The sequence below is a fragment of the Alligator sinensis genome, unplaced genomic scaffold, assembly GCF_000455745.1.
Source record: "Alligator sinensis unplaced genomic scaffold, ASM45574v1 scaffold832_1, whole genome shotgun sequence".
In the NCBI taxonomy this organism is placed as follows: Eukaryota; Metazoa; Chordata; order Crocodylia; family Alligatoridae; genus Alligator; species Alligator sinensis.
In genome coordinates, this window is record NW_005842057.1 from 1,414,980 (window position 1) to 1,433,530 (window position 18,551).

Here is an 18,551-nt window from a genome sequence, read left to right on the forward strand (position 1 = left end):
CTTTCCCTAGTTCCTTAGTTTCTTACAAGATTATGAATTCCTTGGGTTTTCTCAGACTGCTTAGATTACTTTTAAGACTGGCCATAAGACCATAGGTCTCATTTGTACCATGTTTTGAATCTATGTTTCTGCTTGGAACTGAAGTAGCAGATGCAACAAATTTGGGCATTGCTTTAGCAAAACACCTTGATTTTTTTATTGGCTGTTGATAAAATCTAGACTCCTAAGTGATCTAGGAGTCTAGGTATTGTAAATGTGTCTAAGTATAGAGGTAAGGATTTTGGAAACACTTAAGCTTTTAAATCTGGCCTGACTTAAGCATCTTCAGGCACCTACATACGTTTAAAAATCTGGCTCTAAATCATTCATGAAAATGCAAAAAAACCTAGATCACTTAGGTGATATTAATATTTTTACACCATGTCTTTTTCAAGGTAATTCTTAGTTTCAAATTTAATTGGGCTTTAAAGGAAAACTTATTTGTCATTTATACTGGGCTCCAAGGTGCGGCAGATTCCTTAATGTTGGTTCTTTATTTATGTTTTAATTTTCTGTCTTATACCAGTCTTACACTGTTGTATCTACTGCCTGCAGCTGAGTTCCCACTGATAGGTCTTTGTAACAGAGAAGACAATCAAGCCCAACTCTAATGAGAGCAGGAAGCTTGTGTTACTTAAGAGAGCTTGCATTCTACGACTCCTTTTAAACAGTGGAATCATTTCAGTATAAAGCAGCTGTTTTCCCTTATACTTTTTATGTAGATGCAGGGGGTAAACTACTCAGCATTTACCACTCCATGGTTATTGTAGTACCCTCATAGCTCCTCTTATGTGAATTAGAAGATACTATGGTTACCACTTATACCTCAACCATTGCAGCTTTTCTTACTACCTGATGTAAATACCAATAGTTTAATTGGACAAATTAAGATTTTCCCTTCTCTCCCAGGTCCTTTCCCCATTTTGCTTGAAACATCTTTAAGTCTACATGTGATGCTGCTGCAAAACAAAACGAGCCTCATTGTTATATATAGTAACAGGAGTGGTGTCTGAAAGACATGGGAGGTAATTATTCTGCCCTACTGAATACTGGTGAGAAGTCAGCTGGAGTACTGTGCTGGGCACTGCATTTTAAAGAAAGATATAGACAAATTGGTGAGAGTCTACCAGCAACAAGAATGATAAAATGATTTAGAAAATATGATCGATGAGGAAAGGCTGAAGGAATTAGGGATTTTTTTTGTCTGGAAAAGAGAAGACTGAGTGGGGCCATGCTAGCAGTTATCTGATATGTAAAAATCATAAAGATGATGATCAATTGCTGTTCATTTGAACTGGGGACAGGACGGAAAGAAATAAGTTTAATTTGGAGAAAATGAAATTTAGGATAGACATTAGTAAAATCCGGCTGACTGGTTGGGGAGCAAGTTGGGGCATCTTCTTTAATTCTCCTTCTCTTTAAGAAAAGACTAGATAAGTCTCTGTCTAGGATGGTCGGAGTATACCTGATCCTGCCTCGGTGCGCACCACACATGCAAGATGGAGCAGTTCCTACTCTATCCTAGACAAAAGCTTATCCAGCCTCTTGCAAACCTCCAGTAAAGGAGCTTCCCCAACCTCCCTACGCAGCTTGTTTCACTGTCCTACTGTATGGACAGGAAGGACATTTTATTTTCTCAGATTTATTTTAAATTTGCTTTGCCACAGTTCAGCCCCACTGCTTCTTGTCCTACCCTCTTCAGCGAAAAGAAGATGAGCGGTTTTCCCTTTTCTACGTGATAGACACCGCTTGATATTTTTATATTGAACAACCCGAAAGAATCTCTTTACATACCTTCGATGTGAAGCATAATTTCCAGTAATGTGTCCAGAGCCATCACAACCGGGGGTGGGACACCTAAAATAAATATATATGTGTGTATATAAATAGGGTAATTTATTTCAAAGAAACAACCAAAGAGTTCAGTGTCCATCAGAAAATGTCACTGATTTGGATGCTGTTTCTACAGGTGCCAACCTGGGAAACCCCAGATACGACTCTGGTTTCATCTTAATCCCAAACCAGAGGCCAGAAATGCCTGCTATTTTCAAAAGCAGAAAGCAGAAGCTTTCCGGGTCCTCTCCCCTCTGGTAGCAGTAAGTGCGTGAGGGCTTTTCCAAGGCTGAGCAGCAGCAGCCTGAAGCCACCTCATCACAGGCGCTGGATATGTTCAGTGTCCAAACCCATACACCCTCTGTTGAACGTTTAGAGACTGAGATAATGACAGTATTACATTTTAGGCATCCTGTCTCCAGCTGCCTCTGCTGCTCTAAGCCTGCCACACACAACACTATCAGGTAGGCAGCACCACTCAGATACCACTTGACCTCTTTGTACTAGAGGAAAAAAGCCTCTGAGAGGCAAGGTAGGAAACATGCAGAGAAAAAATAAAGACTGCCCTCTTGTGGCAAAACTTCAGCCTAAAAGTAACGTGGATGCAAATCCAACCACTGAGAAACAGCAAACTGGACAAAAGAGCTGTTGCTTTAATTATGTGCTGCAGAATTGTGAATAGTCATAGTTAATTAGGAAAAAAAACAACCCACGGTACTTTATTTTCTACATAGAGGAGACAGGCGTGAACGATCAAGAATAAATTAAAATGTTAATGAAAACAAGCAGCAGGTATTTGAACTTCTGAAGTAGGCCTCAAAAAAGCTAAGGTGTCTTAGTTCCTTCATCCAGTCAAAAGGAAAAAAAAAAGGAAGAGAGGTGAAACTACTTTATGTACGTCATGTACAAATCAGACAAACCCTACACATTTCCTAGTTAAAATATGCTTACGTGAGCTTTCTGGAGGATGGGTGGGGTGTAACACTCAAGCTCCTGAAGCTTGTGTGAATACCCGATTTAACATAAGTTACTGATCTCCCCAGTTAAGCTTTTGCTTAATGCAGGCCTTACGCAAGTGAACTCTTGCTTCACAACTGTTTCTGAGGAGATCTTTGTAAAATCAGGGGTCCAAGTAATTAGGAGCTCTCATACCCTTGAAGGGTACTCTTTTACCCTTGAAGGCTGAACGTTAAGATTTTATTCAGCTCGTTATAACCTTCTACTCTTGTGGAGCTTCACAGGGTCCAAGCCTCAAACTCAATTAGTGTAACTCGAGGGAGAAAAATTCAACCAGAGACTCTGTTAGCTGTAATTCAGATGTGCTGTTTTACCTGGTGGTGAGATCAGGTGAGGGACACCATACATACACCAGTGTATCACTATTTTCTTGATATTTTCCCATGTATACCTAGGTAAGTTTAATATCTTGTTCAGCCACAAAATTCCTGACACATTAGGCAAGTCATTTAATTTGTATGCCCCAATGTCACACTTGAACGGCGTATTCCCTTTCCCTTATTTCTTATACCTCTTTCTCTATATAACTCTTTCAGATTGGTGTGTTACATCGCCCAGCAGATAATGGCTGGAGACATTATTGTGATACAAATAATAACCAAATAATAATGAAGATAATGCTATTCAGATACAATATTCAAGTTTATTTACCACCTCACCTAAATTATGGGTGAGGCCGAGCTTGGGTATCTCCATGAAAGTTCAGGGCAATGTTCAGATACAAATAAGTGCATAATCTGGTCTCAAGTACACAGCGAATAAGTTCTTCATTCACTATATACACAGTTTGCATATTTTCCCTTTGCCCTGCACCAGATACAGATGACTAACACACATGTCCTTAGAGGTTTAATTGTCTTATAGATTGGACATTACCAATTAAAAATCAAGTAGTTAATACATGGTTAAAATGCTGCTTTTTGAATGCTTCAATTTAAAATATTTAGATTTTAAAAGTGCTTTGACATCTGCAAATGGAAAAATGCTAAGTAAGACCTAAGCATTAAAATTAATGTTTTATACTGTCCTCTTTTTTTTTTCTCTTTTTCCTTAGGTATCTGGAACACTACTAATGTCAGTTCCCATTTACATTAAGGTCAATTACTTCATTGGGATCTGGATCAGGCCTTTATCATGTCATGCCAGAGGAGATGGAGGAAAGGACCTTTATTATCCCATCAGTAAGCAAAGCATCCCTGAACTTTGGCTCTGAATGGACCCTTCCATTAAGTGTATGTACAGACATTCAGGGAGGTTAGAGGTAAATTAGATTAAATTAAAAAAGGCCACCCAATCTAAGGTAAGTCAGGATGGGAGGGCTGGCAGGGACTATGGGGGAACTGGGAAAGCAAGGAGGCTCCAGGGGGAGGGACTGGTAGAATTGGGGGAGCACTGGGGTCTGTAGGGGGGGGGATTGGAGGGGATCAGGGGGCAAGTAGAGTCTGTAGGGAATATCAGGGGGCAAGTGGTGTCCTCAGGAGGGGGGTCGGGGGGTTGGGTCGACGGGGGTGTTGGGTGGTTTGGGGGTGAGGGGGGCGGAATGGGGTCTGAGGCAGGGAAGGTGGGATAATCAGGGAGACAGTCTGGGTCCATGAGGGGAAGTGGGGGAGTGGGGATGCTAGTATGGTTCACTAAGGGAGCTTGGGGGATCAGGGGGTCAAGCAAGGTCCACAGAGGGGTAAGTGGGGTGCAGAAGGGTTTTGTGGGATCAGGGGGACTAGCAAGGGATTGGGGGGGAAGGGGAGGGGCTATTTTTAGACCCCCTGACTCCCCTCAACCCCCAGATGAACAACTCCCCCAGTGAACCAACCCCTCCGCCCCCATCCTGCCCAATGCCTCCCTCCACCCTGACTTACTTCCTGAACTCCCGGCACTGGGGAATGCCGGTAAAACCAACACTGGGAACAACTTGTGGGATGGGGGTTTGGCAGGCCTTGGGGAGGCTGGCTGGTCCATGGGGTTAAATATAGCTCAGTGCCAGGGTAACAGGTAGGAAAGCCCAGACCCAGGGCTAGAGCCAGTGGCTGGGCTTTTCCAGCCCTGGGGCTGCTCTGGGAACTGTGTAGAAGTTCAGAGTTCAGTTAGATCAGTCTCAGTGGACCCAAGCTGTTAGATTACCTTGGAGGTACACTTAACTTAGACTAGGTCAGCCATTTTTAGACTGGTCTAAACTTCTTGAACTTCTGTACAGTTTGAACTTAGATCAACCTAACTAGGGATCTAAGTGTAAGGTCCCTAAGAGTGGCCATTTGTAATTGAGCCTAAACTCCTGCTAAGCTCCCCAAATATCTGCATGTACCCTGAGTAACCACTAGAGAGAAAAGATTTAGCACATTCCCCCAGTAGACCTTGTTTGTAACACATATAGTTCCTTTCCTTTTAAAACAAAGAGACTTGCAGAGTTTGGAAGTCATAATTTCCTGCCTCTTCCACAGAAACTCTGAAAGGAGTTTCCCTTATCCTCCCACAGGGCATCTCTACCCTACCTCCCTACCTACTAGGGTAATTTGAATCAGTTCTTTGTCAACCTCTAAACTCTTATTTCAGTTTAAGAGTGGCTTTTTTTCAGAAGAATTGCAATTTATTCCCAAACAAAACAGTCCTAATCATAACTGATATAAGGGAGTCCACACCGGGGTACACACTATTTAAAACAATATAAACTACCTTTTGTTAAAGCAGGGAAACATTCTCATGCAGGCAAGGCTTTTAAAAAGGACTTTCATATGCTAATTTCTGGGCTATGATACTTGTTTTGTTATAAATTTATATTGGCCTCATTGTGTTGCATTATTATTTTGCATTCCACATAGATTATATGGCTAGATAAAAATCCTCAGTGTCATCAAAGTCATAAGCCCAGATTTTCAGAATATATGGACATGCAGATGCTTGCATATTCAATTTTCAAGCCCTGATATCAGAACATATCAATGTTTGAGCTGGTCAGCTATACATGCATAGATTAATGCTGAAAATTGTGAGCACAGGGGTTTGCACGTGCAAATACAAGAGGCAATTTTAGTGATAAACCTTTGAAAAATCAAACTCAGAACAAGTGGAAAAAGGAACATACACTTTGCCATGGGTAGTTAAAAAATGAATATAATTTGACAGGGGCAGAAACTGATTTTTAGCTTTCAAAATGACTTTAGCAAAGGAGCTTTTTCATTATTCTCAACAGCAAAGAGGTTAAGGGACTCTAAAGCCGAACAATGATCCCTGTTAACCACTTCACTACTAAATAGCATACTGGATACATCCAGCAAATGAGCTTGTCCAGTGGGGCTGAACATACCTAGAGCATCTTGATGTCCCATTCATTTAACTGGATGTTCCAAAGAAAACTGCTGCCAGAGCACATGCACGTTCCAGCAGCAGTGAAGGCAGCTAAACAACAAGCTGTGACAGCTGGATTCAGTATTGGTTTTGGACTCAGAAGAACCATGCAAAACAAACAAACAACAAACAAACAACAAACAAACAAAAAGTGACTAGTGCCAACTCAGCAGACTAAAAAGAATAAAATAATTTGAACATGCATTTCCAGGCTTTTCTCTAGGTCTAGCGGATTTTTTTCTTTTAATATACAGCCTCACTTATGGGTATTTATTTAGGATCTTACACAAAAGTAAGACAGACCAGAAAGAGTTCCCTGCCCCCTCAGCTCCCGCCCTGTATTAAGTCTTATGAATTAGGACGACTTCTATTTTGAAGATGAAGGTACATAATAGAAAGGCCTCCCCCTCCCCGCAAACTCTGAAACAACAATAAATCACAGAATATGTTGCTAATGTACTCACTTCACAATATTGTTTTCTCTTAGAGAGTTTACTACAAATGGTAAAGGCTGATGACACAAGGAAAAATGGGAATGTCTCCCTTCTAGTCAGCTCATTTATCTGTAAAGCTGTATTCATTTATATATTAAAAAACACTCAAACAATAATCATGAAACTACTCAGATAGGCCCAGATTTAGCATCAACCGAACTACATGTGCTTAGAGTTAAGAACATACTTACAACTTTTCGCAAACTAGGGTTGATAATTTTTCCCTTTATGAATCAGACCTTATTTTCACTAGGAAAAAAAGAGTATTCTTGAGTTTCACATGAGTTGGCAGATTTGTATACTGTCTAGGCTGTAAACTTTTGGGGGCTTAGTAGCACTCTGTGGATACTTCACAAATAAATAAACAGTTAAGAAAAAAGTTAACATTATAGACAATTCTGTTTATGGCAAAGTCCTCATCTGCTGCAGTTCATTTTTGTCTTAGGAAATTCAGTTCCCTGGAGCTGAAATTTCACATAGGCCATATAAAAGCCTTCAGATAGCAACCTCTTTTTAATCATTGCCAGGCTAGTCTGGACTTCAACAGCTGTGTACAGCTATAAAACAGTTCATAATCCATCATCGGTATCCAACTCATCCACGCTAAGAACTGGACCTGTTTCTGTGTTTATACAGCACTCACCACAAGGCAGATCCAAACCTCATTGCAACCTTTAGTGCTACTACAAAGATAAACAAATCAACACAGGGTTTCGTAATATACCAGTATATCTAACCTGTACATACGTGTTACATTTTTAGGCCAGATATAGATAAAAGCTATTATGGAAAGACCCTTTTGAATTTAATGGGACTAAGTCAACTGGGGCCTTGTTGCACATTAATTTTAGGTAGTTCCTGGAGCTCTTAACTCCTAGATTAGCCACACATTAACATCTGAAACTAATTTTAATTTTAAACACACTTTTAGGCAGCTTAATGTTATTCCACTCCAGGGCAGGTTGTCTCTCATTCATGTTACTCAGTTTGTGTTCTATCAATTTGTGGTCACTCCGCAGAGATGAGCTGCCCACATAGTAATTCTCCAGCATCCCAGGATGCAGTGTCCCCTCCCCAGCCCTTGTGTTCCATGTAGAGAGACTTTCTACCTCTTGAGCTCTACTGCCCCAGGGGTAGTTCTGGCACCAAGCAAACGTCCATGCCTTCCCCCAGGGGTGTGACCCTCCCACCCCACAGGAGTAATCCCATGCAAACAGCCTGCAAAGCACATGCCAGCTAGCTAGGTCACAGGGCACATATGGGTCCAGGAGTGGGGTTTTGGAGGAGGTGGGGTGATAGAGGTACAGGACAGGAGGCTGGAGCAGGTCCTCATGTGCTGGGGCTTCCTTCCCAGTTTCCCAAAAGCTCCTTACCTCACTGCTACCACCTCCCAGCCACCCCAGAAGCATGACCAGCATCCCCCATACCTCAAACCGAAATCCCAACGTATTAAAACATGAGACCTCTTTTAATTTACTTATTCTTGATTTCTTTTAAAATTCTTTTTGTTTTTATTTCTTTTTATTTTATCCCTCACTGACTGACTTCCTTCATCAAACCACCCGTTACCCCATCCCCATTTCCTTTCCACCACCTGTTTCATTACCCAACTCCATCCCATTAACTCTCCAGCTTCATGATCCCATCCCATCCCATCCACCCTAAACCATCTCTCACACCTCTCCACCTGCAGGACGGATAGAAGGAAGCCTGTCCTAGCACACCAGTCCTGTAGTGACAACTCATAGTTGTAGCTCCCGGTCAGGTCCCTGCTCACCAGCCCTCTGGTGGCAAGTCACAGCTGTGCAGGTAGGGGACAGTCAGAGAAGGTTTTTAGTCTTATTTAGCCTTAATGTGTGACTATTCCAAACATCTGAGCAGCTCAAAGTGCGATATGTAACACAGCCTTTGACTGTACAGAACTTTTTAAGACTACATTACAAAGGCTAAGAAAATTGTACCTTTCTTATAGGAGTTATTTTTGTTTTTTTGATCATGATGACAGTTTCTAAAAAAGAGAGGTGATCTTTTATTAAAACATCTAGAATAGTCAAAAATTAGAAAAAAAATTACTTTTTATTCAGTTTTTGGGACTGACATACTTGTCCTCAAAGTACTCATGTTTTGAGATACTGCCTTATTTTGATCAGTCACCAAGAGTGGAATGAACAGGTTGGGCCATCAAGGCGAATACAATAAAACTTTGCATTTCCATCTTTTATTTGAGGATGTGAAAGTGCTTTGCAAACATTGCTGTAACAGCACTTTTGTGATAAAAGAAGTATTACTTGCATTTTGTAGAGGGAGAAACTGGGGCATAGAGACATTAAATGATGGGCAGGTCACACAAAAAAGTCTGACGAAATGCCGGGATTAGAACCAGTCCATTTTCTTTACAGACCTGAAGACTGCAACCATAAAACCATTTTCCTCTGAAATAATAAATTGCTTCATTAACAAAGTTAGGAATTTAAAGCAGCCTGCAAGTCCTACTGATACTTCTTTTGTAGTTCACTGAATGGAATGCAGAGGGGATACTTTGGCAAGGAAAGGGAGGAAAGAGACGGAGAAAGAAAAAAGAAGGAAGACCTGTAGAGTAAAGAAATACTATTTACTGTAAGGTACAGATTTTGTGTTTTGATGTCTATATGAATTTCAGTGCCTGTCAAAATCAGTATATTAACAGCCCTTGACATAGTAGTCTTCTATTTAACTTCCAAGCCAGGTAAAACAGAAATGGCAGCAGAATAAGATTCACTCCTTTGCCCTTCCCATGCACTTCTGCACTGACCCGGAGGGAGCATTTCTGGGTTGAGAATACAGTCATTTTCTGTGCTATTCCTTCCTTTGCTTTTTACTAAGTTTGCCAACAACAGTGTTCACAACAATTGTGGTGGTCGTCATAATGTAAATTGCCTCTTCAGGAAGAACTAGATTGAAACCTAAATTCATTTTATTTACAGCATTGAACAATGACCAGAGGTAACAACTTTTAGTCATTTCTGAACTATTTCTGAAATACAACCTGAAAGGAAAAGCTATAACACTAAATCTTAGTATTTGAGCAGGTGTCTTGGTAGGTTGTCAGTCACAAATATAAGTATGTAACACAGAAGATAATTCTGGGTTTTTCCCTACAGAAATGTAAGAAGAAGGACTGCTCTCTGCTGTAATTCCAGTAGGTACACAGGCATTTTGCCCTCTCCTCTTCCCTTTTACATTTTTTATTTTAATTTATTTTCAGTTTTCTTACTATAGTTCACTTAAATTTGGGCTTCGGGTACTCCTTGATTCCTAAAGTCAGGCCTTTAGTTCTTAACCCATGTAAAACTCTCTCAGTTGGATTCCTACAAGCAGCACACCTTATCTGTGAAGCTGTTCTGTTAGGGATGGATTTATTTTCTCATCTTTTATCCCTCCCATTCCTGTTTCTGCTCTGCCATTCCTTCTACTTTTTATTTTACCCTTTTCACCTCCCCTCTTCTTTTCCTCACCTGATGTTTCTTTCCTTTCATTTCCCTTCTGATCTCTTTCCTCTTTCTTCCTATACCTAGACTCATCTTTGTCCCCATTGTCTGTTTCTCTCTCCCAGGCCTCTGCTTAGCTCCTTGCTCATTTTTCTCCTCTGCTATTCCTATAAGCACAGTGTTACTCTCTGATCCTTCTCCTTGCCTCATGCTCACTTGCTGTCCCTTCTCCATTCATCTTTCTTCTACTGTTCCTGTCATTCTTGCCTACCTCATCTGATAGCTTTTATTTGTATTCTGTCCCTTCTTTTTGCCTCCTCAGACTGTCTTATCTCCATGCACTATATTACTCTTCCTGCTTTCACCATTCATTTTTCTCTCTCTCCATCATCCCCTTTCATTGTACTTGTCCCTCATCCCGTTCTCCCAGCTTATGTTATTTCATCTTCTGCCATCTCTTAGATGGCACTCTTAGCTGAAGTGACTTGGACAAGCAAAGCAACCCCTGCATTAGAACAGGAAATGTTGAATCACTATGATGTCCCTGTATTGTAATTAATTTTCTTCACTATCAAGATTCACAGAGTGCGATTTTGAAAAGCACTCAGCACTGCCTCCATCGAACTCCCACAATGGGACTTTTTTGCTTCAATGGGAGTAGAGTTAGGCCAGTGCTAAGCTCATTTGAACATATGCTCTGTGGTATAAGTATCTAGATAAAGGAAAGTTCAGTGGAGCTCTAGCTCCTGCTTACATATTCTAATATCTGCAAATACACTTTCATAAGCAGATACTAATTAGATCCTAATTAATATCACAGGACCATAAGATTAAAATAAAAAATTAGTTAATGCTAGATTTTCATGCTGAGTTTTTAGAGGGTCCAACCAAAATAGTGAAGAGCATTCAACATATATATTAGCTTTAAGAAATGTTTTAAATATTTGTTTTCTCCTGTGAGAAAAGGCCCCTGCACTTCTCCCTTCACTGAGCACTACGGACATGACAGTCCTATGGCATGCAATAGTCTCAATGAAGGCACAGATGCAGAATATATTCTGGTATATCTGAATTTAATACAAATAAAGGAAAAAGACCTTGGAGAAAAGTATGAGAGGCAGGCTACATAAAATCACGGGAGATTAACAGGGAGAGGCTGCCCAAAAAGTATTTTGCTGGTGAAATCTGAGTGAACAAACAGTTGGAAAAATCCTGTCTTTATCTCTTAGATGCTGAGGACTCTTGACATGGGAACCAGTAAAATTCCTTTGGATATCGGCAAGCCATTTGTGGGACACATGCCCAAAGTGGGGAAAAAAAAACAATCCTGAAAAGGAGAGTAGGAGAGATACGTTCAGGTCAGAGAAGGAAGTAAGTGTGCAGTGGAAGGCTATGCTACTAGCACTACACAGTTATTTCAGCCTCTGTAGGTGTAGTGGAAGCCATATCAGGGCTATGGAGGTAGTCTAACTATAAGACTGAGATCACTTTAGAGACTTTTTCTGTCCCTGTCTCTACTTCCATAAATTCCCAACAACTGAATGCTTCAAAATTGGAGAGGGCTGCCTGCATTTTCTTCTCTTTGAGTGAAATGTAATTCATCATATGGCTTTTCTTTGCACATATACTCTGTGCTTCAGCTCCAGAGCTATAAATATTACACTCTCACTAAGCTTCTATGTTTGTGGCGGTGAAAAAGAATGAGATATATATTATTAAATTAAATTCAAGCCTTTCTCTTATAAACTGGTTACGTTTTACAGTATCTCTGCACTTGCACACACAGATACCTGTGTGGTTTTTAAATTAATTATATTGATTCAGGCATTCAGTCACCACCATGGCATGCTGCCCATTGTGCCAGCAACCCGGATTTTTTACCACACTAGCATCAAGTGTCCTGGTGCTCTGCCCACTGTTACCACTGAGGTATATCCAGATATATCCAGGTTGTATTGCTTAACAGGCTAGTAGCCAAAGAAATGGCGTGCTTCAAATGTGAAAAAGCATGAACTTCAGAGTGCCCCACTCATAGAAGATGCCTGAGAGAAGTTGTTGATCAGCTCATTTCCTGCCCACAACGTCAATAGCCAACACTCCTTATTTTGGGAGTAGCATTGGCCAGTTGCAGATCTCCCCCACTGGAGACAATTCACTGACATTAGGAGAGGAATAAGTCTCAATACACACAAGCTCAAAAGTTAATTTCTGAAATCCTAAGGGCCTGGTTAATGTTTAATATTTACAGTAAAGGAAATGGGGTTGTCCATACTTGAAAGTTACTATGGATTCAAGGAGGCTGGGATTTTAAATCATAAAAGCACTTCCTGAATAACAGCATATGTGCACACACTTCTCCCCCAAAAAAGTGTGTCTTGGTCTGTTTAGCTTATTCTATGTTCACAGTTAAATGAATACATAGCATCTTAAAACAGACACCACTAAACTTTCATGGACTTTTGCTGCCAATCAGCCATTCCATGTCAGGACTAATCCAAATAGAAGAACCACAGGGAGATCTCTCACTTGAGAGATCTCATTTCCTGGAAGTGAAAGTGGGTCAGAGAGAACCAATTCCATGACGGTAGCAGCAGATACAGTAGGCAGTGTCTGTGATTTCATTAGTGTATGCAACAACGTAAGATTTTTCAAGAGTGTTTAACATTGGCCTGCCTTTGCTGCCACTGATGTCAATGGGAGTTTTACTACTGATTTGAATGAAAGAAAAATCAGACAAATACTGAGCGCTGTAAAAATCCCATTCTAATCTAGGTTTTGGGCAGGGGTGGGGAGCTTATTAATAAAGACTGATGTGAAAGACCTGTAACCTGCTCCTTGCCCTGCACAGTCTTGAAATTACCGGCTAGCTGCAGCATAATTCTTGAACTGCTATTTCTGAATGTGTTGCTGCCATTTGCTTTACTGTCAGTTCCCTGCTCTTTTGCTCCTTTGTACTTTATAACCCTTCCCTGCAGAAACAAATATAAAAGTGAGGCTTTGAATGTGCTTGCTGAGAGCTTCCTAGGAGGTGCTGAGTACACTGTATCCAAGGGAATTTAAAGCAATTAGCATGTCCCAGGAAAGGCTCACTAGTCTGAAGGACAAAACTCCTCCTAGCAGCAGTTTAAAGGCAGAGATAAAAAAATATCACAACTTATATTTAATTGGTGGTTTGACCAATCCATCAAATATTTTGGAGAAGAGAACTGGGGAACAAAGGGTGGGAGACATAGGACTTGCTTAACTTAGCTATTTAGCATTTGTCTCTTTTGTTTACAATGGTCACTCCGTGTGCAAATGTCTTAACTATTTAAAATTATATGAAACACATTGATCAAAGGAACTGTGCCAACTGCATCAAACAGAGCTGGAGTGTAAAAAGAAAACAGCTACAAAAACATACCCTGGCTGTCACTTAAGAACAGCATGTTCTAATGGCATTTGCAAGATGGAGCCAAAGACTCAAGTTGGGGTATGTTTGACCTTTACTTAAGTGTTCTATCTCCAATGAAACCACAGCCATAAATGAATGGGATTGTGAATGCCACTTAGTCACACTAAGAGGTTTTTTTACTAGCAGAAGGTGAAATGAAAAATAATCAAAAAAATGTAATCACAATGATAGAAAATGTACTAAGGCTGAATTGCTGCCTTAATACCTTTTCTTTTAGCCCATGTTTTAGTAAAGCAACTGAGAAAACCAACTAGTTTGGTTAGTCTTTACTCAGAGTAAATATTAATTTATTAATTAATAAAAATACTTAGCCTAACTAAACCTTAAAATAACTACTGGGCTTTGTGTTCTATATGCACAGTAACCTCCCTGCACTGATCAGCAACCTTGAGAGGTGCCACTGTACCACAGGGATACAAAATTGGATAGGGTTTTGATCTTTTTCCTCATGTTTGTCCCTTTGATTGAAAGGATTTGTCATGTGGTCAAAGGTGCAGGTTGGCAGCTGGAAGATGAGGTTTGAGAAAAGCTTTTTAAGGTTCCCCAGATAGCAGAAGCAGCAGTGATGCTCTCTATTTCTGGGGTGAAGAGTCAGTAGCAAGGGAGAGAAAAACTGCTTCTTTTCATTTTATGAAAACAAATGGCCTTTTTCCTGGCCTCTTACATATTACCAAGTTACAGAGGCTTATGAAAGCTTGAGCCTGATTTTTTTTAAAATTAATAAACATGTTCAGCATAAATTATATCACATTGAGAAGGGCAGGTTATTCTAGTGAAAACTATGGCAAAACAAAAGGAGACCTGTTTTTGGCCAAATATTCCAAAACATTATTGAGACATTTAGAAACTGATGTTCAGAGAGGTTGAACCCCATAACTCCCTTTGACTTCAATAAGCCCTCAGCATTTACAGAAGTACTGAGCCTCCACAAATTCTCAGTGAATATAATGGGAACCCCCACATTTATTCACCAAGTCTGGGTAATAACGTCAGCTTCCTAGGAATATGTATGAATAGCACTTTGAAAATGTATAGTGCTAGTTTTTGCTGTGTAATTCACTGCTTGGTTTTCCAGCACTGACTGCCTTTTCCTTGAGGTAAACTGGGGCAAAAAGCTTTAATTCCATGTTCTGCTAAGAGCAAGGACAGTTTTCAGAAACAGCTTTGTAGAGTAGTAGGAATGGCAAAGGTTATAACTAGGGATAAATGGCTGTGAGACAGCATATGTCTGATATAGAAAACATCTTTCCATACTCTAGAAATTATACTGTGTTGGGAAAGGAGACAAAAGAGGAAACACTGATATGCTAACATACCTTCATGTCACAGACCACCTGTCACTGCAGAAGGAAAAAAGAAGACCTGACAAAGAGACTGTAACAATTTTGCCTTATGTATTGTTTGCAAAAGCTGTGGTTTTTCTGATTTTTTTTTAAAAATGTGTTTTATTTTAAAAAATCATTTGCTGTTTCCTATGATTGTAACAAATTGCTCTCAGATAACTATTCACTAGCCTGAATTCAAAGTGAATGATTACATTAGCGTACATGGTGTTTTTCTCTTTCCAGATCAGCTAATAACCTTAACATTCTGTTTTACTTACCATTCCAATTCACATTCTGTGAGTGTTTGTTTAAAAATCACTGTTTCAGCTATTTCAGATATTCCTAATTTAATAGAATTCAGGTTAATCGGAAGATATGAACACAGCTGAAAATATGGTTCTTAAATTCAAAGAAATATTTTTTCTGTTTCAACTAACATGAAGTATGAAAGCTTTACATATGATACAGTGTTGGGTGGGGAAAGGACCCCTTATTAGTACATAAGTACATAAGGGGTGTGCATCAGGATCTGGGAGAACACCTGTTCACCAGAGCACCCAAAGGGAGGACAACAAGGTCCAATGGTCACAAACTCCTACAAGACTGTTTTAGGCTGGATATAAGGAAAAACTTCTTTACTGTCCAACCCCCCATAGGTGGTGTAAGCACCTGCTCTGGACACTTTAAAGAAACATTTGGATGCTTATCTTGCTGGGATCCTTGGACCCTAGCTGACTTCCTGTCCCTTGGGCAGGGGGCTGGACCTGATGATCTTATGAGGTCCCTTCCAGCCCTAATGTCTATGAAATCGATGAAAAAAAATTAGTCTTCTGTTCACCATATACACCTTGAGGGGCCCTAGCAGAAGTCCAGTTTATGTACTCATAGTCAGAGAAAATGTCAAGGTCAAGGTCTGTATGGTACATGGTTATAAGAGAAGGTATAGGCAGGAAATAGTACACTGAATTCCAACTGCTTTGTATAAATGATCCATCTTTACATGGTCCATTTCTGTGGGTTATGCCTCCAGGACATAAATGAACCCAAAAGAAGCATCATTATAAAAATCAGACCTCTATATTATTACAAAAAATAAACTTGTGAATATAAGTTGTTTCCATTAAAAAAGGGCTAAATAAGTTATTCACAATATCCACTTTACTCCTATATGACAAGTATTTTCATTAATGTGAATAGATTTTAAAAAAAAAGGTTTTTTTTCAATGGTAATAACACTGTCACTATCATAAAACACACGCTTTTAACTTTAAGGTAATATACAATTGGTTTTTTATAAATAACTCCAAATGGTATGGTTAGAAATGGATATTTAAGACAAATCAGTTTGTGGTACATTAACATTTATCAGAATTTTAACAGAAGTTGCAATAATGGACTTGATACTCTTATTAATTTCCTGTTCTAAACTGGGAACAATTCCACTGAAGTCAATAAAGTTAACTTTTTGTAAAATTGGTGAAATGGACTAAGAATCTAGCTCAGTAAAGTTAAAAAAAATAACGCTATTGAAATTATTCAGGAAAGATGATCTAAAATTATAACTCTTTTATATATGTAAATTGTACTCACTTGTTGGGCACAAGGTTTGACACATTAAATAGAGGTCAGACAAATTATTTGCTTAAACTACAGATAATAGTTAGTGCTTTATAAAACTACAGATAATACTGTTTTATTAAAGAAGTCCTTTTATTCTGTAAAACATCTAGTGCTTCTCCCAGATCCTAGCTATAACAATGCTATTTTCCTTTGTAGACCAAAAACAATCCTGTAAAATGGCTTTTGTTAAGATTACTCTCTGCAAATACTGCTCTTGAATATCTACACTCAGTTCATATGAGCTGAAGGAACAGAATCTGGCCCCATGATATAATCTTTTTTCCAGAAAAAAATAAAAGACAACAGTCCCAGCAGTTTGCCTAGAAGAGAAATCCATAACTGATTTTAATATTTATTGCATTTATTTTCATTCATTACATTATTTTCATTCCATTTTTAATTATTTTCATAATTTGTTCATGACTTTTTCACAAAAAGAAAAAAAATCATAGAACAATTCTGTGCCCACAAACCAGGAAGTTTTAATTTAAGATTGAAAACTGATCTGGATCTGGCAGTATATTTATGGATGCTCAGAAGTTCAAGTGCCACATTTTGGTTTAGGTTTATTTATCCTAATGAGTAATCTAGTTGCTTGAATGCAATTTCCAATTCTTAATTAAAAAAAGAGTAATGAGCAGGTTTTTAATGCTCAAGAACTAATATCAGCTTAAGATAATGTGTTCAGATTTCTACTAAAATTTAGATTTTGAAATAAATATAGGAAAATCAGGGGTTTTTAAATCTGCAACATCCTCAATTCAACAGCCAATAGGACTTCCTTGACACTCCACTTTTTTTTTTTAAGGTGGTAACAGTTTTATTAGGAGAAATTTAAGATAGTGAGACAGGTAAAGTGAGGTTTGCGATTTCTAAGTATTTATCCTCTTTTAAAAATGATTTCTGTGTGAATTAGTGCTACAGAATGTTGCCAAACAGCCTGCCCTGCAGAATCGAGTTCACTCTGTATCCAAAAAATTGGGCATAGGAAAGAATGGAAATCTTCTTATTTCACACCCCTATAGTAGAAGGGCTCTCTAGAATCAAATTGCTTATTTCTGAAAAAAATATTTCTGAACTGCTTGTAAACTCATACAGAATTCCTGAGACTGCAGACACCTGAAATAATAGATCAGTGAGATGTCAGCTCCCCTCCTTCATCTCAGCGTGGTAATAACTAAAGACTGTAGCTGACTTTTTAAATGTCAGTACTCTTGATCAATGGTCAGCAATCTTTTAAGGCTGTGGGTTAGATTGACTTAGTACAAGTCAGAGGTGGGCTCATGATGGCCAGTCACTAAGACCCAGCTGCCATCGCCACTTTTCTCTGCCACTGACATGGGGAAAACACCCACCCTTGCCATATTTCTCTGTGCCAGCATGTGAAAAGTATCTGTTGCTGCCACTTTCCCCCCTGCTGCTTATTGCTTCTCTTTGATCTTCACAGGGAAAGCCCCACTGTCCAATGTCACCAAACCCTCATGTCCTTTGACTGTATCTGTCCTGCAGGCTATAGGGTGACAACCCCTGCTCTTGACCATCATCACTGATCACTTCAGCAGATACATGCAGGTAATATATACATATGTACATACCTACACACACACACATACACACACACACAATATACTTGGATCTAATGTACTGAGACTGCAAACTTTGGAAAGGCAGGACCTTTTCTTCGCCACATGTTTGTATGCCAGCAACACAAGAGTTTTGGCCTATGGGTAAGGCTCCTATGTAGTACTGTAATGCAAACAAATAATGATAGTAGCCTGGTTAGCCTACAATCCCACATTGCTTCTGTCTCCCACCCAGATTCATAAATGTCTAACTCCTCTACAGAGCAGACAAGGGTTCCACCTTTCTTGCTAACATTTTTCTGATGCAATTATATATTATTAGCACAAAAAGTATATAATACCAAGTGCATCTACATGTGCACTTTACTGCTGAGTTAAAT

At 39.4% G+C, this 18,551-nt stretch overlaps 1 protein-coding gene across 3 annotated transcripts in view; it reads right to left on the bottom strand.

Annotated features, from left to right (window-relative positions):
- The window catches only part of MYT1L (myelin transcription factor 1 like), a 171,694-nt gene that overhangs the window by 40,690 nt on the left and 112,453 nt on the right, over positions 1-18,551 (bottom strand). For all 3 annotated transcript variants that reach the window (XM_025203388.1, XM_025203387.1, XM_025203389.1), the window contains exon 14: positions 1,834-1,896. In XM_025203388.1, the coding sequence (XP_025059173.1) occupies positions 1,834-1,896 (63 nt within the window). The remainder of the gene's footprint in view (positions 1-1,833; positions 1,897-18,551) is intronic.